We start from the raw sequence: 20,072 nt of genomic DNA on the forward strand, positions 1-20,072 counted from the left end.
GCAAACATGATGGGACCTCGGCAGCACCACTCCTTCCCGGGAAGGTGCTTTATGTCATTTTGCCACCCATCTTGCCTCCGGCTCACAAGTGTAGACATGCGAAACTCAAGTCGACTTGATCTGCTTGACACCTGCCAGTTAGTTGAGTTTTGTCAGTGAGCTTGACTCGCGTTTCATTTGCCGTAGCTGCGACATGATGCGATCTTCACTCCATCCTGCACCTATAGCTTTCCAAAGTAGCTCCTGTTCGCTCTCTGGTGTCCGACTGTGCTCTTGAGGAAGTCGCCGATCGAGGTTTGTTGGGAAAGCGTAGCCCGCAGCGACTGCGTGGACTACTGCCGCAACTTCTGGACTGAGTTCGAAGTCTCCGTCCTCATCCCGATGCATCTTGATGATATATGGTAGTGTCTTCTTAATGATGCCCACTGTATCGATCGATTCCATCGTCCGACCAAATGCTGAGCTGATCTGAAGGAGGTTGGCACTTCGCTGTATATCTGTGGTGTCATTCTTGCCGGCTGCGTGAAACAAGAGGGGATTGAAGAAGACAGCATCGCCCTCCAAGAGAGGTGCTGACACCCAATTCTCGTCAAAATATGTGGCGAAGTCGCGCTGACGGTATGCAAGGAAGCCATCCTCGAGCACCTGAGAGAATGGTAGAAAGCGAGTGGGGCCGCTCTCTGATGGCATATTCGAGTGCGCGATTGCTCCTTGCAGGGTGAGATGCTGACTAGCAATATGCATTGTCTTTGGGAAAGCTCGACTACACGTATCGTTCTGAAATCCAAGATGATAGTCTCGGTGCACGGTTTGAGGCGTGCATCCCGGGTGGACAATGTTGACTTGTGCTGTCACTTGGTACATCGGGCCGAGCCATGATTTACAAACCTTTGCCAACCAAGGATTGGAATAGTATTGCACGAACGATTCAGGGTCTTGTTCGGCATGCTTCTGGAACGAGTTCCAGATTCGGCTGTTATGCCCTTTCGCTGCGAAATGATCGCCCTTGGAGGCCTCCCGCTCGGCGTCGATGATCCTGTCGAAGACCTTGTTCACCTTTCTGATGAGGCTGGGGTTACGAACAAAGTTCCTGAGTATGTATACTCCGGGGCCAGACAGAATGATGTGGTGCCACTCATCCATCAAGCGCTCGGAAAGATCCTCCATAGGTTCGTCCTCGATGTCATGTTTTGTCAGATCGTACACAGCTCCCTCATCAATGTCATATTTTGCTAGGTCGTACACAGGAATCTTCTTGATGACTTCTGTGGACAGCGGATATGAAACTGGGTTTCGGGCGGTGAGCTCCTTCAGCACCTCTAGTGAAGGAACTTGCCTCTCGCCAAATTTCCGCGATGGTATCGCCTCGCTGGCAGGTCTGTCGGTCCTGTCTGCTAAATCGACCGAAGGTGACATGATGTGTGATTCATTCAAACGTACGGCCGGAAGACCTGTTGCCCTGGACCGAGTAACAAGCTGACAGCAGGGTGCCGAGACTGTTCCCCAGGACGTCACACCACAATTTCCCTAGCTTCTTGTCAGGGGAGTTTCTGGGCTGCTGCCGCTAAGCAGCGAGTACAAGTCGCTTTGAAGATCTCGATATTGGTATGCAGCGCGAATAAAGTCATACTATGTCTGTCGTCCTCGAAGGCTCTGGGCGTTCTTGGCGCGTTGAATTTAGCTTGACGTGTGGCCGTACTACAGTTCTAGTAGATTAAGGCCACCACGAGCCAAGCTCTGCTTTTCTATCACTACTAATCTGGCAGACGACCACAGGACTTCAATCTGTGTTCTGTGAAGCTCATACCCGATGCCGAGAACACTCTAGCAAGAAGCCGGACCTTGCGGCAGTACGAGTTGCCAAAAGGATCGTTCAACGAGACCGGTTTCGACCCGAGACTTCATCGTGATTGCCCGATATGTGCTCGGTGACTTTTGTGCGGCCAAGATCGATGCCGAGCATCGTAAACCAGGCTGCAGCCCCTGCGGAAAGCACGCAATGATTGGAAGATCAAGTCAGTTGACGGAGCGCCGCTGCATATATAAGTGGCCATTTGACGCTGCAGGTTTCTGCAACCGTCGCATCACTACCTTTCTTGAATCTACTCACAATGTCTGACACACAGAAGAACACCACGTACTTGATCACGGGAGGCAATCGAGGTGAGGAATGCAGTCCTTGTCTCATGCAACTCAGACTGACCATCACCCCCAGGCATTGCGCTCGGACTTGTCACGGCGCTGTTGTCCCGCCCGTCCACGACTGTGATAGCATCAGTCCGTAACAAGACATCAGCTTCGCAGCTAGAGTCCGAGATTTCGAAGACCTCCGTGGGCACCAACAGCAAGCTCTACATCATCTTCTTGGACCTGGCCACCGTCACGAGCCCACAAGTCGCTCGTGATGCCCTCCAGGACAGTCTCGCAAAGCATATCACACACATTGATGTACTGATCTCGTCCGCTGCGATTATCTCGTCGATGGGCCCGTCCTTGACCACAACATCGGGAGAAATGCAGTCGCACTTCCAGGCTAACAGCACTGCTCAACTGATGCTCTTCCAAGCCTTCTGGCCGCTGTTGCAGGCGTCCGCCCAGCCAAAGTCCATCGCCATTACTTCGTCCGTTGGTAGCATCGGAGCACAAGAGCCGTTCAGTGGTGGTGCGTACGGTCCGAGCAAAGCTGCGCTAAACTGGATCGTCAAGCGCTTGCATCTTGAACTCCAAAAGGAAGGGCTCGTCAGTGTTGCTGTACATCCAGGCTGGGTTCAGACGGAAGGGGGTCAATTTGCTGCGGACGCGTGGAGCTACCCTGGCAAGCCGCCACTGACGATTGAGCAAAGTGTGACGGGAGTGCTGAGTGTGATCGACGGGGCGAGCAGGGACACTGTGTCCGGCAAGTTCATGAGTTACGATGGAACCGAGCTTGTTTGGTGAATACACTTCACCGCTGTCTTCAGGGTAGTCACCATGTCAGGGTGGCTACAAGTCGTAGGCATGAAAGCTTCGCCAATCATCTGATCATCAAGTCGTCTCGAGATCTTCCGGAGCTGATTCTTTAGGCGCAGATGTCCCTCCCAGTTTGACCTTCTTCAATTCCGTCCACAAGCTGATGCCATCGACTGTATTGGTCTTGGGGTGCCAAAGGTAGCCTGACAACAGATCGATGAAGTCTTGAGAAGTATTGAGCTTGAGGTCATTCACAAGCTCGGCCAGCACGCCAACAAACCACGTCCTGTGGGGTGTGCCAATACTGACGATTGCACCCATGGCGATCATCCATACTAGTAGCTCCTTGCTGCTGGTGGGTGACGGACGAAGTCCCAATAGACTGCGTCGTAGCCGAATTGCTGCCCTCTCGTACAGACCAACGACTGGTGGCGTCGGCCAGACCACCAGCAGATTATATATCATACATGCGTACCGGCAAGGTTCGTAATGCTCGTCGTATTCTGACTCGTATTCTGACATGCCGTAGCTCTCTGAATCCTGTAGAGATGGCAGGGACAACAGACAGTGCTGAGTGTAATTTCTCGCGTCGACGATGGTGATCGGCGGCCGCTGATTCGGAAAACCTTGCATGTGGTTCTCTACCAGTAACGTGTAGTCGCATATGTTTCTGATGACTTGAAGGAGAGCCATGACCATGGGGTCTTCTGTACCTTTCCATAGCGCCAGAAAGGAGTTGCCTAAGTGCGGCAGGGATGCTTGCGATGTTGCTCGCTCCGCAGCGGTGACTGACAAGCTTTCGCCAACCAGGAACTCGTTCGAACGCGAGAAAGGCAAATACGGCATGAATGGTCGGCTGAACGCTTTCGTTTGATCCATAAGATGACCACTATCGAATCAGCACTATACATGGGGCGGTATAAGTCGCACTCACAAAGTGATCATACTCGCCATACCGACAGGTGTTACAGCCTGTAGCCCACCCAGCTGCTGAACGAGATTTGCAAGACCCTGTCGGTGCATCTTGCTTGTCGACATCCGACCTAGTATGTGCAAAGACTGCAGCTCCTGGAACGCACTGACTCGATTTGGCAGTCTGCCTGTCCTCAAGGCAAGCTTAGAGTCAAGGTAGCTGAAGATCACGATTGGCCAGATATTAGCTGCATCAACCGCGGTGCGTGGGTCAGACAGTTGCTGGCGCAGGTGTTGTACGGCAAGCGTCTGGAGTCTCAACTCCAAGTCGGACTGCTCCTGCTCGGCTCTGATGATTCGATCGAACGTTATCGTTGCAAAGAAAATGCCGTGCAGCATAGCCTCACTATGGAATGCCATCCGCATCATCTCGTCCGTGAACTTAGGCCCAGCCAGGTCATTGGGCATAGCGCATACCAGGGCAGGCATGAACAGATCATCTGCGCAATCGTCAGCAGTGACAGCGCAGACATGTAGGACGCACGCTTCCTCAGGATATCCGCAACCATGTCGCCTGGCAATGAGGTGGGCAGTACCGAGAAAGGATCGTCTCGGCCATCATCGAGGAACGTCTGTGGCGCCTGCAGTCGAACAATCTGCTCATAGACCTCTTCGTCTGACTCGTCCTTGTTTCGAGACCGCCATGCTACAAGCGCATGATGGTCTCTTCGCTTTTGGTGGGCAGTCCTGCTCAGAGCTCGGCTCTTCTCGCTCCTGTTCTTCGGTGCTATGACCACGGCTCTCGATGCATCATCATCGTCTTCTTCATCAGACCCAGTCTGCATGTTTTGCAGAGCAGGGTCATCGCTGTCTAAGCAGACATCGAGCCGCGTCGATGGAGAAGAGAATCGTGTACCGGGAGATCACCCAAGGTGAAGGGTGAGGTTCGAGTCCCAGAAAACCAGGCCCTACTAGCGTACTAGTCCACCTGTCGAATCAAGTTTAGCTGCAGTTAGGCGGTCCTCCGGGTGCATTTACGGGTGGCAGATTGGGGGTTTGGTGGGGGGGCGAAATCTTGTGGAAACCCTGTCCCCAGAGTCTGTTATCCGCCGGCGGTGGCAACCGGCGCGGGATCACAAGCTTATTTTCTCGAGCTTTGCTCTTACTACCGTATCCATACTGCATAGATGTGAGCTGTTTTCTGCTCGCAGCTCGTGCTCGGCGATCGGGCACTCGAGTCGCATAGATACCGGTAGCTCCGACCAGCTACACTCTGTCAGTGGTCTCGACGCTGAACGTAGACCTCCAGCGACGACTGGCAGAAATACTACGGCTGCGAGGCAGGTAACGGTAGCCTCGAGAACTGCAGAGCGGTATCAGCTACTCGCGGTACGTGCTTGCGACTCGAAGGCACCTCACGAAGTTCCATGATCGAACTCGTCGATAGAGTGCATCATGACGACGCATGACCATGCTCAGCGTGAAGGTAGTCCAGATCGACAGAAGCAACGACGGCAATGTCGAAAATCCAAGTGCCGACTTCAAAGTCTCGGTTCACAAGGTGAAGGAACATTATGAGAAGTTACGACGCAGCCAACGCCCACATGAGAATGATACTTCAAGTTCGCCGCGACAGCCCTCCTGCTCATTGGGTCCGGCAGTTGAGAGGAAGTTCCTGCCTGGCATGATACGGGACATGATGTATAGGAGCGACTCAATCATCTGTCCATCGCTCCTTCTCTGCTCGAGGTGTTTGCGAGGCAGGCGTAGAGCTGTGCCTCGCGGGGCTTTCGGAAACGACTGGTGGGACGAAGGACGAATGCCAGCACACCTTCACTTACTTGTTCCGGACAATCTCGCTGCTACTAGACTCACTGAGCTCCACTCTTCGAATTGCCTGATCCGATACCCAAGCCATGCACGGCTTCAAGCTCGGGACAGGTTTACATGCCACGTGCCTGATAGAGCAGCTGCTTGTACCCAAGCACAGCAAAGGCAGGTTGGGCCTGGCTCTTTCCAGGACCCTGAGCCTGCGGCGACGATCACTGGACTGATATTAAAGCGCTACTGGTACCTGTGCTTCGAGACGGTACCCTACAACGCACCAACTCAGACGGGCTCTGGCACCTGACTGGCCAAGACAAAGCTGCGTGTTCGGCACGATGCGTCAGCAGTTAGTCACGTCGAGGCCATGATAAGTACCAGGATCTCAGATACGGGCGTGTGGCTTCTTTGATGGTACTTTTGTGTGCTTTATAAGTCATCCCTCGCCAAACCTCCCAGCTCAGTCCTCAACTGCCTATCAAGCTGCCGAAATGGCACTGACTAGTATGCCTCTGTCATCGACCCTGCTTAGACACAAGTGGTACTTCCTGCGAACCGGTTGGCATACAACGGAGTATGAACGCTCCACAATCGCCACGATGGCTTATCCTCGATGATGGCAACGCATATCGCATTCGCTGTGACGTCTTTTTGTCGATCTGAATAAACATGGTCAGACCGATTCTCGAGCCTTGTAATGTGTACGCACGCTCCGAGTACCAATGCATGGGCTAGACGAACCCGATGAAGACGGCCGCTAGCACTGCCGTCGCAAACAGACTGCTGGCTACCTCTTCAGCACGATGAAGGCGGCGGTATCGTTTCGATGGCTTCTCATTTACGTTCTGAGATGCGTTGCTAGCCTGCAATGTGTGGTCAAAGGTGTTGGAAGCATTCTCGTACGGTAAGTCATCGGTAAGTCCGGATTCTTGCGCCGCTACCTCGTCGTAGGTAGGAAGAATATGCGCCTGATGAGGTTCGATCCCATGAAGGGCGTTGCTGCAAGGGCCTCCCGCCTCGTTATCCCAATGCTTCTTCTGTGCATCGGTACTGTCGATTCCAAAGTTCTGTTCTGAAGGTGAATGGCTGACTCTGGACTCTTGCTGACTTTGTGAACAGCCGACGACCTCTGCGTATGTGGGAGGGTGCTCGATGGACACATTTTGTGGTGCCATGATGCAGAAGGTAATGCTTTGCGGGCGAGCCTCATCGGCTGCCAAGACGGAATATCTAGGCCATCGACAAATATTTACATGCTCACGTCTTTAATGACTACTATATACCTATGGCCTAGGGACAATTGGCATCGTTTGCACGACCCGGCGCGTCCATTGAATGTGCACGCTAAAGCAACCTCTCTCGCAATGATGGGGTGTTTTGGTCGAATCTTGCCACATTTCCAAATCAGGCAATTCTATACATGGACTGAACGTATACGTTGTTATCGCTCTCACATGTTTTCTGCGACTGAAACGGGTATGGCTCAACGTCGAACCGAATCCTTCCCAACAGCCACCAACATACATGGCGCGGACGTCCACTCTCACGTGGAATATAAATACGAGATCGAGTCCTTTCGCAGGATCGGAACTTCGATCGACTCTCAACGATAAGCCAGCGAGATCCTTCCAGCGGACCAGAGGGTGACTTGCAACCCATTACAGGCAGCGATAGTCACCACGCAGTCACTACGTACCACGAAGATCTCGCTAAGTGACAACTCGGTAGTAGAAGGTAAGGGTATCATGCATATAAGTAGAAGCACATGTCGAGGACAGACTACCGCAGAAACATCCTTCCAAAATCCTGGGCTTCCCTATCCTGTCCTGAACAGCACAACCGCATTCGTGAACCCAGCCACATTGTCTGTCGCAGTGATGACGCTCGTCCCATCAATCTCCGCCATACTCCTCACACCAACAGTGTTCAGCCCATACACGCTTACACTTGCGCCTCCCTCAACACTGAAAATTCCATCCTGGCACCCAGGATTGGTGCCTCCCGGCGCACAGCTGACATTGTTATTCGCAAAGAACGAGTACAGCCCTGCACCATATACCAAAACATCGCTCTCAGCGCCCAACACCCGCAATCCCCACCCATCGCATGCATTATTGAACGTTGTGTTTGGACCAGTAAAGTTCCTTCCCTCAATAGTATAGCAGTATTCCGGGAAGACAGGGTCATTCCACTGCGGCAAAGCCGTGAAAGGCAAAGTAGCAGGTGGATTCGGCTGATAGTATGCCGTCTCTGTCTGGATCTCGCCCATGAAGATCTGTGCTGTATCGGAAACCTGATACTCGTAGAGAACGTGATGCTCGACTGCAGTGCCCCACAGCCACAGTGGCCCGGCTGCGGAGTCAACGTATAAACCGCGGCCGTTGAAGATAGTGATCTGGCGGAGATCGGGGTCTTCGATGTCGTGGTCGGCCGTCCAAAGCCAGTTGGCGGACAGCTCGAGGTTGGCGGCAGAAGAGGTTATGTGCATAGACATGAAGCCGGCTATACATTGCTCTGGGACTGTTCCGGGTGGAATAGCGGTGGTCTTGTCGACCGGGCAGTTGTTGATCTGAAGGTCGGAGCCGGCGAACCCGCCGATTCGTACGTGTACGTCCCACAGAGAGGACGGGCCGGTGAGACTCTGGGAGCCATAGTCAGTCCAGGTCCCGCCTGCAGGTGCTGCAGATGGTGATGAAGAGGCAAGATTGTACTCGACAAAGATGGCGCCTGGAAGTGCTCCGCGACCAGATATCATGGCGTCTGCCCAGAGGACTGTACCGGTCTCCCCTGGCTTACCGATCTGAATGAACGGCTGCGGAGTGGACATGTCAGCGAAGAATGAGCCAGTAGCAAGAAGTGTCGGATATGCTTCGCCTGTAATGCGTGCCCCGGCTGGGATATATAATGTCTTCGTCAAAACATAGACGCCAGCATCGATGTAGAGTATCTTGCTCTGCGAGACTGCGCTGTTGACGACGGCTTGGAATGCTGCGGTATCGTCGGTCGATCCGTCTCCTATCGCACCTGCGCTGCGGACTGACAAAAAAGCCGATGCAGGCGCAGAGGCAAAGTCAGTCTTCGCGCTTCGATAGTATCTACCGTTGAGCAACAAAGAGCCGGGTCTATTATTGGGAGTGATAGGTCCTTCGATCACATTGGGACCATTCGGCGTGTAGGCATGGCCAGCAGCCCAGCCTGCAACTGTGGTGCTGCCTGTCGAGCCAGCAGGGCAGTCCCTGACGGACCTTCGACAATGGAGAGAACATTGTTGAATTGGACATTCTCGATAGCAAGAGCATTTGCTGCTGGTGGCTGTGACGAGTTGCTACGTCCGTAGGCGATACCGATGGGTGTGTTGGTGAATGTGGAATCGAAGATCAGCACTTGGCCAACGGATAGTGCACTTGGGGCTCCACTGGACATGTTCAAGCCGACCGAACAGTTGTTGATACTGAGGTATGAGTATGAGAAGCCCCAGTCCCAAATCTGGTTGATTGCGGTCACAGCATTGTATACAGTCAGATTTGACATCGTGAATTGTTGATTGCCCCAATTGAACGCGTAGAGACCGCCATAAGCGACAAGGTCATTGATGATGCCACCACTTCCTTCTGAAATGAAGACGCCTTGATGCTGTGTTCCCGGTGCATCGCTCAGCTTGAATACTAAGTTCTGGAGGCGAGTTGCTTGTGCCGTTGGCCAGAAGATACCTGTAACAGGAACTTCAGGCGGGACGGCGGTCAGATCGAGGATCAAATTTTCAATTTGTCTGAAGAACGTGTTTGTTGCACCGAATCCGCTGGAGTCAATGACCCAGCTGGTCATGTTGGCCGACGCTTTGATGACTGGCAGACAATTCGGGTTTCCGATGATCTGAGTATCATAAAAGTTCTTGATAGACGAAGAGACTAGATACTCTCCAGCTGGGAAGTATACAGTCGCTGGAGTCGTGGTAGAGGAGTTGCATGTTCCTGGCCCGCAGCGGTCGCCAGTCGAGATGGCTAGATTGATAGCTGCTGTGTCGTCTGTGACTCCGTCACCTACTGCACCAAAGTCCTTGACATTGCGGAAGACTTGATATCCTTCCGGCGCATAGGGAGCAATTCCTTGGTGCTGAATGTCCTCCAGCCAGAAGTAGCAAGTGCCATTGGTACTGTTCGAAGGAGTCGGGAATGGTGGATGGCCTCCTGGTGGACCTGTGACTGATCCCGGGCTGAGGGGCGGGAATTGGCCAGGTGGCGGACCGCCTGGAGGACCTCCGTTCGTAGGTGGCCCATATGGCGAAACGACCCCATTGGGGGGAGCGGCGCCAGCCGGCCCGTTGTTCGGAGACCCTCCATGGGGCGGTCCACCATTTGGCGGGCCACTACTTGACCCGGGGACATTCGCTGGCGGGCCGTTGGGATACTGGCTCTCGGGCGACACAGCAAAAGGCTGAGGCTGAGCAGTAGCGTAAGGAGCCTGCCCGGGCGCCAGACCATGCCGTGGTCCTCCGACGTGCTCTGGCTCATCACATTGGCGCTTCACAAGAGCGTTGGGTATGTCAGTCAGCCAGGGAGCATAGGCGCTGCTGGCTGAAGCAACCACGCTTTTGACCCATGCCGGTTGATGCGCTGGATCTATAGCAGAAGCAAGTGACAGGCAAGCGAGTGAAATGATCGGACGCATCGTGAGCGATGCAAAAGCGAGTGACTGGGATGGGCACAATTGACACAACCTACCTGCACATTTTGGATCTGGGGGAGTGAGCGAATATATGCCCGATTCACAAAGATCGCCTGGGGATCGACATAACTACCGCATGCGCAATGCGCATGTCTCATTTGAGGCGCGGCTCTGGTCGGAAGATCGTACGTTCGTCCTCTAAGAATGATTTAACGAAGTGATGATGATGGAACGAAGGCTTAGGAAGCCCCTTAGTCTCCGGAGACGATTGCCGAGATTGCAGCTAGCTATTTAGGGGTTTGGTAGCAACTCTGGTTGCACCTCCACCCCGTTCCCCTTGTCTTTGCCGACCATTCATACTCCAGATTCCAGATCGAATGTCTCCTTCTGCGACAACGCATACCAGGTTTCTGCGCGCAGGCAGATACTTTCGGCGGGAGCGTTGCGAAGCTGTAGATGTCAATGTTGAAGCTCCTTTCAAATTTGGCCGGCCTGACTTCTGGATTCTGATGCGGACCTCGCAATGGTCACGGCAATGAACACTGCAAGTGTCGAATCCCCGCATCTAAAAGATCTTGGCAGCCGTTAGGGATGTGCTCTTGGGATGATATCCTTGAAGCGCATCAACGACAGCACATGTTGCCCACGTCGTGCCATTTCATTTTGCTGATATCCGTCAATGGCCGGTGCCGTACGTGGATTGTGAGCTACACGACAGCCGTGGGCTGAACAGTAACAAGCGACGTGTCGGCCTTGGCGAATGCAGTACTCCCAAGAAGCATTGCGAACTGGACTGACATATTGCGCTCCTATTCTACTACAGGTCAAAGTGGGGACAGTGTCAATGGCGAGCGTGTCTGCACGATGTCTTGAGCCTTCCAACAATATGACACAACCGCGGATGCCAGTCCGGTGACCAGAATTGCTGCGTTATGCCGGGGATGTCTCGTGTTGCAGCTGTGTCACTTCGCCTGACTGGGTAGATGATGGCTGGCCACATTCATCACTTGCTCAGGATGCCTGGTCATAGCATGCCCGTCGTACGTCGCTGTGGTCTGGATCCACCGGTTGCTAGAGGCCAACCATTTCGGATCAGCATCCAGTACTTTCAGTATCCAGTCTCGATGGCAACTTCCTTAGCCGGGGAGTGCTTCGTCGCACAACATGCTGATCGCCACCAGCGAAAAGCCACGGGCAGCTGATCAAGCTGTATATCATATCGCGTTGCCATCAACCCAGCCAGCCATCATCCTTCTGTCGTAAGTTTGGCATATAATATATTTAGTGCTCAAAGTCACACAATCCCAGCCATGGCAACGAAATCCTCCTCCACCTCCGACAGTCCCCTAACAACCCACGCCGAGAACAACCCTAATAACTACGCCCAACCATACGACAACACGCCTCAACGCCAATCCCCCGCCCGAGCATCACAACAGCCCCACGCCGAGCACGGCGCCCCCATTGATCACAAAGTCCCCCAGGAAAATGTGATTCAGGCTCATCCGGACCTGCTCTGGTCTCGCATTCGTCACTCGCTGCGAGAGCCCTTCTCTGAGTTCTTGGGTACTTTCATTCTTGTGCTGTTTGGTGATGGGGCTATTGCTCAGGTCGTGCTGTCGGGGGAGACGAAGGGGACTTGGCAGAGTATTTGTTGGGGATATGGTGAGTCTGCTGCCCCAATAACAGATTTGTGAACTTGTAACCCGACTATGCCTGGATCATGATCGACTCAGAGTGGCATGCTGATGTCCATATCACAGGCATTGGCATAATGCTAGGGGTATATACAAGTGGTATCTCTGGCGGGTGAGTATCTTTCCCTTCCACCAAGACGGTCTCCGAGTTCCGCCATACCCTTGCAACCAGCTGATACAGTGCTCCCTTCCTTCCCATTAGACACATCAATCCGGCAGTAACCCTAACCAACGCCCTCCTCCGCCGCTTCCCCTGGCGCAAAGTGCCCCTCTACTTCCTCGCCCAGACCCTTGGCGCCATGACCGCCGCCGCTGTCGTCTACGGCAATTACCGCTCCGCCATCGACGCCTTCGAGGGATCCACCTCCACCCGCACTGTGCCCTTTTCTGCATCCCACACACCCACCGCAGGCATCTTCGCCACTTACCCCGCCGAGTTCATGACGCGAACGGGCATGTTCTTCTCCGAGTTCTTGGGCACGGCGTTGTTGATGTTCAGTATATATGCTTTGTTGGATCAGGCAATATTGCATGCCGGAGAAGTTGGTGCCCGTTGGGCTGTTCTTTGTGCTGTGGGGGATCGCGGGGTGTTTTGGGTGGGAGACTGGGTTTGCGTTGAATCCGGCGAGGGACTTTGGGCCTAGGTTGGTGACGTATATGATTGGATATGGGAGGGGGGTGTGGACTGCGGCTGGGGGGTATGCTTGGGTGAGTTGCTCGGTCTACTGGAAGGGCTGCGGTGTGGGTAAATGGGGGCTGACATTGTGTGTGCTGGTAGATCCCAATCATCGCACCCTTCTGCGGCGCAGCGTTCGGTGGTTGGCTGTACGACATGTTCCTTTTCACCGGCGAGTCGCCGATCAACACTGAGGGTGCCGGGTTGAAGAGGTTCATCAGCCCGAGGAAGGAGATCTGGTCGAACACTTATCAGTCCGAGCATGTGTGATCGTGGAACATCGTCTACGTCCTGTACCACTGGTACTGGCGGACTGCTGGTCGTGTGTTGGTTTCGAGAATGAGCTTCGCTGGTTGAGGATGGAAATTAGCCTGTCTCTACCTAAGGATCTGGTATTTGGCGACACGGCAACAGACAGGCGTGAGCCCGTTCTCGTCGCATCATCTGACCACGACACGGTGCGTGACATGAATCTTATAAGATGTCTCAACTCTCGTTGGGAGGCGGAGATGTGGCCCCAAGCCGCTAAGGAGGTGTTCGACGACTTCACACTGAGCGACGTACTCTCAAAGGATATTTTCGTCTTCGTCAGAAGCATCCTCCCTGTTGCCCTGCTGTGCCATAGATACCGTATCTCTTAATGATCTCGCTGCCGAAGCCGTGTCTTGCGAGCTCGCTTCGACTAGCGTGCCGCACGTGATCGTATCAGCAGCTTGAGTGTCTGCCTGGGCGATTTTGCCGTACTCCGCTTGTGATGCAATCGGTGGCTCGACTGTTCCAGACGGTGAACCTGCCGTTGTAGTTTGCGGATGGACTTCTGAGCTCTGGCTGCGACTGCATCAAAGTGGTTGCTGTAGGAATCGAAATCTTTTCGCAGGCTGTTGATCAACTCGATACATTCAACTGCATAGTCCAAGCGCCGCGCAACATGTTCATTAGACAATGTTGCGAGGCTGAGATTGACCTGCAATGTCATGAGCAGCGCACCCAGGCACAACAGTGGATTACTTACGTGAGCGCGACGATAGACGCCAAGATCGGGCCCCCAATGCAGTTCGTAGAGAATGTCGAGAGCATCATGGCGGTGTCCCTCGCGAGCTAGTCGGAGAGCTTGTCGGTGGCGACCTCTGTAGAAACGGACGAGATCCATAGTAATCGCAATAAATCTCGACAGGTGGTACAAGTTGGATGGATGGCAGATGGGAAGGTTCCTTCTCCGCACGGAAAGTGTCATAGCAGGAATCTGCAGCCAGGGAAGCTGTTTGTCGCTAGGTGACGATGTGATGGTCCTCTTAGCATCAACTACAGACCTCAATACATATGCGGCGAACAAGTAGCCAAGTCATCCTCCACAGTTCCTCTGATCTCATCGTCCGTCCTCTTCCTGGATCGAAACGGTAGCGGAGCATCCCAGACCTGGGGTGTGCCTTCCCGCGCCAAATGTTGTGGGCCAGTCGGATGTCTGCTGCTGCTGGGAAGGTGCGAGTCGCCTATTCGTACTCGGAGCTGACGAACCTGACTGCTACGACGTGACGAACGGCGAGTTCGCGGACTCGAGGATGTTGAGTGAGGCTTGCGGGCGCGATACGAAGATGGCGGAAAGGCTCCTGTGCTGTTCCTTCCAGCTCCTGCGTCTAGATATCCCTCCCGTTCCTTTCCTTTGTTGGATGCTCGACCGCTGTTGTCGACGACAGCGCTGCCTCCTACACTAATGTTCTCCTCACCAGGTTCGCTGGCCGAGCCGGCACCACACTGACAGTGCTCCATTGTGGCTTTCCTGCCTCTCCTTACACCTGAGCGGCCTCGTCCGGTCTCACTGCCTCCACTACCTTCTCCACTGTAGCTGCTGAAGTCCTTTCCACGATGAGGCACGGTATAGAGTTGTGCCGGATCTGACTGCCGCAGCTGCTCAGCGCCCGTCATCGTGCCGCTCAAAATGTCAGTAATGCTCTTGAGGTGCTCGCTCACGAAGGCCAGATGGTGAGCTATGGCTTCGAGGTCGAGTGTGGAGACGGAGGATGGGACTGAGGTGGAGCTGGGGATGATGTGTGGTAGGGCACGGTAGACCCAGTCGCGTAGGTCAAGGACTGGGGATGCTGGTGGCGGTGGAAGATCTGGTGTTGCATCTTGGGGTGGCGGTTGGGTGGTTCTGGTGTCGTAGAAGTCTGTGATCACGGTTTGCTTCATTATTGCGAGGGAGGTTGGGGCTTGGAATGGGCAGTAGAAGATGAGAGCAGGAGTTTGGGCTGGAAGGGGAATGGTTCAAATTGTACTCACTTCGGCTCACCCGTGTCAAACGTGTGCGCATGAATGTTTCGCTTCCTACCCAGGTCACATATTTGTTGTTTGTCGGCGAACAAGGGCGTTGTAAACAACGACTTGCTTCACATGCTAGCAAATGCGGACAGGCAGTACGAACAGTTGCAGAGTCGCTTGTGCTGTCCATCGTTTCCAGACGATCGAAACGAATGCGTCGACCTGGCTATGACCTTATGAAATGAGAACTTGCATATCCTCTATCCATTCTTGGGAGCGCATCGATTGATAGGTTGCATCCTTTCGTTGTGATGGCGGCCTTTCTCACCGTCTAAATGCGCCCACCTTCCTCCTCCACCAAGCCACAAAGTCCATCGTGCTTACATCAATGCCCAGCTTCTTCAATTCTGCAGTATCAAGGTGGCAGTCGTACGGCCTCAGTGTGCCATCTGCCGCAGGGTTCTTACCGCTTTCCTGGTCCGCGACCATATTATTGAGAGGCAGACCCATTATTTCCGCAAACTTCTGCGAGATCTCGTATTTTGTCATCCTGTCTTCGCTCGAAAACTGCAGTACCTTGGGTAGCTCTTTGTCAGCCGGAGCTGTGTAGTATTTCGCAATATCAGCGCAGACTCTGGCAACATCTTCTGTGTTGGTCGGGTATCTAATAGCGTAGTCATCCATCTTGACTGTTTCTTTCTGTGCTTTTTGTAGCGAGTCCATGAGGATATTCACTGCCGACTCTTTATTGTTATCCTCGGGGTCCGTCGCACCGTAGAGCACTGGTACTCGTAGCACTACCGCGTTCTGGGCGGTCGCGAGAACTGCCTTCTCGCCATCGAGCTTGGTCTCGCCGTAGATATTCGTGGGTGCGGGTGTCGCGTCGGCGGCGTAGGGAGCTTCACCTTGTCGGCCTGGGAAGACGTAATCGGTCGAGATGTAGATAAGGAACGCGCCAGCAGCGTCTGAGGCTTCGGCGAGTGCTTTGGTAGCACTGACGTTCAGTTTGCGGGCGGCTTCTGGGTTGTTGTTACATGAGTCTGGTTGCCTGTCTGCTGCGCCTGCGAATTGTCAGTATTGAAGACGTGGGTGTCTCGTCGCGATTACAGTGAACTACAACTGTAGGCCTGACTTGTCAGCAGAGAATGAAAGTCTAGATGTCGTTATTTCATACTTGGTCTCAGTGAAGAGCTTCGCTACTTCATCCGCATCTTGAATGTCTACTTTGCGGATTTTTGGGGGCGTGGCGCGTGAGAAGCCTGTACCGACGACATTATAGCCGGCTCTCTCGAAGGCTTTGACCACTTGTCTGCCGAGCAGGCCCGTCGCACCCGTGATGAGAGCAGTCTGAGGCATGGTGCTCGGGAGAATGAAAATAGCAAAGGAATGTACTTAATAGCGATGATTTCAGCCGAAAACTCCTACGATTTCCGGACGATGACTTCTCTCGCATCCACCATCCATCGGGTACAGTACTTTGTGGCGACCGCAGCGTGAGCGTCCGCTCACGCTGTCGCCACGCAGACGAAGGCTCGTACACATCTAACTCACAGGCGTCGCGACGTCCATTCCCTTCTCATACCACTTCAATGATGTCTTCTTCCCCAAACACTCACGATTGCGAGTCCTTTGATGAAAAAGTTTTGGTATGGTTTCAGAAATTCCTCTCCTATGCAAGCACGGGAGAAAGCGGTCATGTTTTATAGTTTTCAACTAGCAAACAGCTGATCTCGGACGAATCCTCACTGATACAGCTAAGACCCTTGCACTTAGATGAAGAGGAGAAGGTCGGCAAGCCACGAGGCAGCGATCGACAGTCTTATATATGCGAAGAAGGTCGGCCTTGGCACGGCAGGCACGATATCACGTGATAATTTCTGGCAGCATCGCACCTGCCACTTTGGCAGTGAAAGCTGAAGTACCTGAGTCACTGATGACCTCGCACCTCTCTCCACTCCAAGGCTCATGCACTCTCAAGTTCAAGTCACAGTCACCCGAGAGCCTCCAGTTAGCAGAATGGTACACAAAACGGTACTTTCTACGTCCAAAAACAGACCTGTATCAAATGGTCTGACGGATCCGCTGGTACTGCTATCAAACGACTCCTATGGCACTCGTCGGTCAGGCTGCCACGCAGCTTGCCGACCTCCTCCTCTTCATCTAAGTGCAAGGGTCTTAGCTGTATCAGTGAGGATTCGTCCGAGATCAGCTGTGCGCGCGCTTCGCGCGCAACGCAGCTTGAGCGTGACATTCACGTATTTGCGTACACGGGAGAATCCCACGGCCACTGTGCGCTCACAGTATTGCAGCCGCGCCAATCCCGGCTCCGAACATGGCAGCAACCGTGATGAATGAACTGAAGGCCATGGTGGCCATACCACTTATTCCGTGTCCACTTGTGCAACCGCCTGCTGACCTAGCGCCAAAGACCATCGCGAAGCCGCCCGCCACGGCACTCGGGACCGACACGTGTAACGGCAACAGCACTGCTTCCTTGGTGCCAGGAGCATAACGCATGGTGGTGGCCGCACCAACAATCAAACCACCAGCAAAAGTGATGTTGGCGAAGCCAGGCCGCGTCTTGCCGCTTGTTATGGCCCATGTCCACTTCCCAGCTTCTTCAAAAGCACTGCTGACACCCAACGTCTTCTTTGACAGTCCCACAGACGCAGCTTGGGCAACTCCGATCAGCAGTCCGCCAATAACAGGGTTGAGCCAGTACTGTCTTTGAGGTGCCATCGTTTGCGCGCCAACAATCATCGCCAGGAGGAGCATTTCGTAGGCTAGGACCACTTTGGAAGTCGATAGGCCTGTCTTTTGCATTAAGGTATGCTGAGTGTCCGGCCTTGCATCAACAATTTGGGCCGTTTCCTTCCATTTGACGAAGACAGCGGCTCCCAGTATGCCGCCCGCAAGCGCCCAGTAAGCAGTCGAGATCCCAGCGGCCATCTGCACAAACACAGTCCCAGGACAGCATCCCGTTAATGCCATTCCAATGCCTTGAAGAGTCCCTCCTACAATATTTCCATCGTACATGCCGAACCAGCCGAAGCTGCTGTCCTTGCGGTGACCAAGCTTGACGTAGCCGTAAGCGTTTGATAAAGCAACACAGATTGCTGAACAAGCTGATGCAGCCATGAACGAGACCAGCATATGGAAGTTGGTCAACTTGAACTGATCAACGATAACGGTAGGCGAAGCGACGCCGGCGAGAGTGAGAGCGCCACCAAATATTGCGCCAGATGCCATTGCTGGCAGGAGAGGCTTGGATATTGCCATCGCAGCGGTACTGTCTGCTGTCGCTGGAGGGGTCTATGTTCCCGCAAGTCTCTTAGTAGAGCGATGTCGTTGACGACTCATTCCCGAGCACGCAATTTTCTCCCGATGACTCCGCTTGGCGCATGAGCGGGGCGATCCGAAGGCATCTGCTACTACGCCGGTGGCGCGGCCGTAGCGCTTGAAAACTTACTATGCCAACGATGCTGTGAATGCCCATCTTCGCATGGCATTACTGTAGACTCACAACAGCGAAGTTCAGCCTGTAATCGTCTGTGTACACGAGGAAAAGGCGCGGCGTTGCGACGGCCGAGAGGACATGGCATGCACCGGACGCGATGGCCGCTTCCCGTCGCGTTTCAACTGCTCAAGGACCGTCATTGCTGTTCCATCACCCCCACATCCGGAGGTCGCTAACTGCTTGAGCGTAAGCAAGCAAGTACGAACGATGTGCAGCAATTGCTCGTCCTTCCAGTAATCAGTTCTCTCCTCTCACATTTTCCCGTGCCGTGGTAGACTTTCATGCGACCTAGGCTTCTTCGTTGACAGACACATAGCTGCTCAAGTTCGTGCACGCCCTCATGTCTGCCTTACTTTCGTCTTCTTGAAGTGAATTCGCCTTCAATCCCTTCCAACATTCGCAGAAGGGCACGTTAAGAGCTGGGTGAGCGGGCTTTTCCGCCGTTTTTGATATATCAGCCCCCAACACGGGTCTTGATGACGGAGCCAAACATCCGAGTTTCACACGAATAGCATTGTTCGCTAAGCACGGACCACGGACCTCTAGCTGCTTTCGCAATTGCTGTCCGATCAAGCATCCCGCTGCCCCTCTCGCCCACCGCAAGACGTTGAGTCCATCTTGTCCGGATTCAGCAACTCACCTGCCTTTGAGGGTTCAGAACTTACTTCTATCTGAACCGCAACCGGATCGAGGCATGCGACCGACAATGATGACCTAGGAGCTGCCTTTGATACGGCGCAACGCACATCAATGGCAGCAGGGTTCTCACGCACACCGTCAAGCTAATATCAAGCCGGGCAACATCACCGGTAATGCATTGCATGGCTCAGACGGCGGTCGTCTAAAAAGGCATCAAAAGGCGCCGGAGTCAAGAGACAGTAAGCCTCCGTAGGGCGCTGAGAGATCAAACTGTGGAGGACTCATAAGCACAGACACTCTTCAAGCAGTGTTTGATCTATGAAAACGCATTGTGAATCTGCGCTGCCATGTGGTGCACCCGATCCATCGGGATCTCGTAAGCCATCGCCGAACTCAACCCGAAGTCCTCTGATAAGAACATCGACGTCGAGTATTTCGGGACCAACCTATCAAGGCTTGCGAGATCGTGAGCAAGCTTGGCTCGTCAAAGGCGAGAGAGCCCAATCTAGTCACTCCGGCGTGTCCAGAGTCTGTGAGCCAAAATTGGACAACGGCAGTCTTGGTTGACAGTGCTTCTAGACAGTTTGATCGGAGCCTGAGTCATCCCGAGCACTTTCGTCCCTGATACGAGGAATTGTGGCTACCCTAGTATTGACAGCAAACACCAGATTCCCCAGGAACAGTGGCCAGTGATAAAGTGGACCCTGAGTCGCACATTGTCGCACCCGAGCCATTCCGCGCGGGACTGGACGACCTCTGAACAAAGTTGAACGAAGTAGGTAGTCCGACTGTACACGTCTATCTAGTCTGGAAGGGTTACTATGCAGCTTTTTTGGTTCGATAGCACCATAAAAGGCGAGAGGTGCCGAAACCTGGAGAGATCCAAGGCACTCTCACATGCAGCCAGAATTTCGCACCAGCCGGGTTTCCGAACCAG

The 20,072-nt window shown here is 53.7% G+C and overlaps 9 protein-coding genes across 9 annotated transcripts; 2 read left to right on the forward strand and 7 right to left on the reverse strand.

Annotated features, from left to right (window-relative positions):
• Window positions 1-138: 138 nt before the first annotated feature.
• On the reverse strand, window positions 139-1,416 carry AB675_5533 (uncharacterized protein; the record flags this gene model as incomplete). Its single annotated transcript, XM_018145751.1, has 1 exon — window positions 139-1,416. One exon carries the CDS (start codon window positions 1,414-1,416, stop codon window positions 139-141), a length of 1,278 nt encoding a protein of 425 aa, XP_018001859.1.
• Window positions 1,417-2,111: 695 nt separating this feature from the next.
• On the forward strand, window positions 2,112-2,937 carry AB675_5534 (putative oxido; the record flags this gene model as incomplete). Its single annotated transcript, XM_018145752.1, has 2 exons — window positions 2,112-2,163; window positions 2,216-2,937. The coding sequence occupies 2 exons, from the start codon at window positions 2,112-2,114 to the stop codon at window positions 2,935-2,937; spliced, it is 774 nt and encodes a 257-aa protein (XP_018001881.1).
• Window positions 2,938-3,024: 87 nt separating this feature from the next.
• On the reverse strand, window positions 3,025-4,706 carry AB675_5535 (uncharacterized protein; the record flags this gene model as incomplete). The annotated part of the gene is made up of 3 exons (XM_018145753.1): window positions 3,025-3,838; window positions 3,884-4,361; window positions 4,406-4,706. The coding sequence occupies 3 exons, from the start codon at window positions 4,704-4,706 to the stop codon at window positions 3,025-3,027; spliced, it is 1,593 nt and encodes a 530-aa protein (XP_018002139.1).
• A 1,710-nt stretch (window positions 4,707-6,416) lies between these two features.
• Window positions 6,417-6,860, reverse strand: AB675_5536 (uncharacterized protein; the record flags this gene model as incomplete). The annotated part of the gene is made up of 1 exon (XM_018145754.1): window positions 6,417-6,860. One exon carries the CDS (start codon window positions 6,858-6,860, stop codon window positions 6,417-6,419), a length of 444 nt encoding a protein of 147 aa, XP_018001765.1.
• A 641-nt stretch (window positions 6,861-7,501) lies between these two features.
• On the reverse strand, window positions 7,502-10,353 carry AB675_5537 (Glucan 1,3-beta-glucosidase; the record flags this gene model as incomplete). The annotated part of the gene is made up of 2 exons (XM_018145755.1): window positions 7,502-8,898; window positions 8,931-10,353. 2 exons carry the CDS (start codon window positions 10,351-10,353, stop codon window positions 7,502-7,504), a joined length of 2,820 nt encoding a protein of 939 aa, XP_018002153.1.
• A 1,307-nt stretch (window positions 10,354-11,660) lies between these two features.
• On the forward strand, window positions 11,661-12,993 carry AB675_5538 (uncharacterized protein; the record flags this gene model as incomplete). The annotated part of the gene is made up of 5 exons (XM_018145756.1): window positions 11,661-12,015; window positions 12,114-12,159; window positions 12,250-12,516; window positions 12,569-12,755; window positions 12,826-12,993. 5 exons carry the CDS (start codon window positions 11,661-11,663, stop codon window positions 12,991-12,993), a joined length of 1,023 nt encoding a protein of 340 aa, XP_018002033.1.
• A 1,041-nt stretch (window positions 12,994-14,034) lies between these two features.
• On the reverse strand, window positions 14,035-14,910 carry AB675_5539 (uncharacterized protein; the record flags this gene model as incomplete). The annotated part of the gene is made up of 1 exon (XM_018145757.1): window positions 14,035-14,910. One exon carries the CDS (start codon window positions 14,908-14,910, stop codon window positions 14,035-14,037), a length of 876 nt encoding a protein of 291 aa, XP_018002098.1.
• Window positions 14,911-15,303: 393 nt separating this feature from the next.
• On the reverse strand, window positions 15,304-16,335 carry AB675_5540 (Methionine adenosyltransferase 2 subunit beta; the record flags this gene model as incomplete). Its single annotated transcript, XM_018145759.1, has 3 exons — window positions 15,304-16,040; window positions 16,087-16,106; window positions 16,154-16,335. The coding sequence occupies 3 exons, from the start codon at window positions 16,333-16,335 to the stop codon at window positions 15,304-15,306; spliced, it is 939 nt and encodes a 312-aa protein (XP_018002111.1).
• A 939-nt stretch (window positions 16,336-17,274) lies between these two features.
• Window positions 17,275-18,228, reverse strand: AB675_5541 (uncharacterized protein; the record flags this gene model as incomplete). Its single annotated transcript, XM_018145760.1, has 1 exon — window positions 17,275-18,228. One exon carries the CDS (start codon window positions 18,226-18,228, stop codon window positions 17,275-17,277), a length of 954 nt encoding a protein of 317 aa, XP_018002048.1.
• Between the last annotated feature and the right edge of the window lie 1,844 nt (window positions 18,229-20,072).

Source organism: Cyphellophora attinorum (genome assembly GCF_001299255.1).
Source record: "Cyphellophora attinorum strain CBS 131958 chromosome Unknown Contig8, whole genome shotgun sequence".
Taxonomy (NCBI): Eukaryota; Fungi; Ascomycota; class Eurotiomycetes; order Chaetothyriales; family Cyphellophoraceae; genus Cyphellophora; species Cyphellophora attinorum.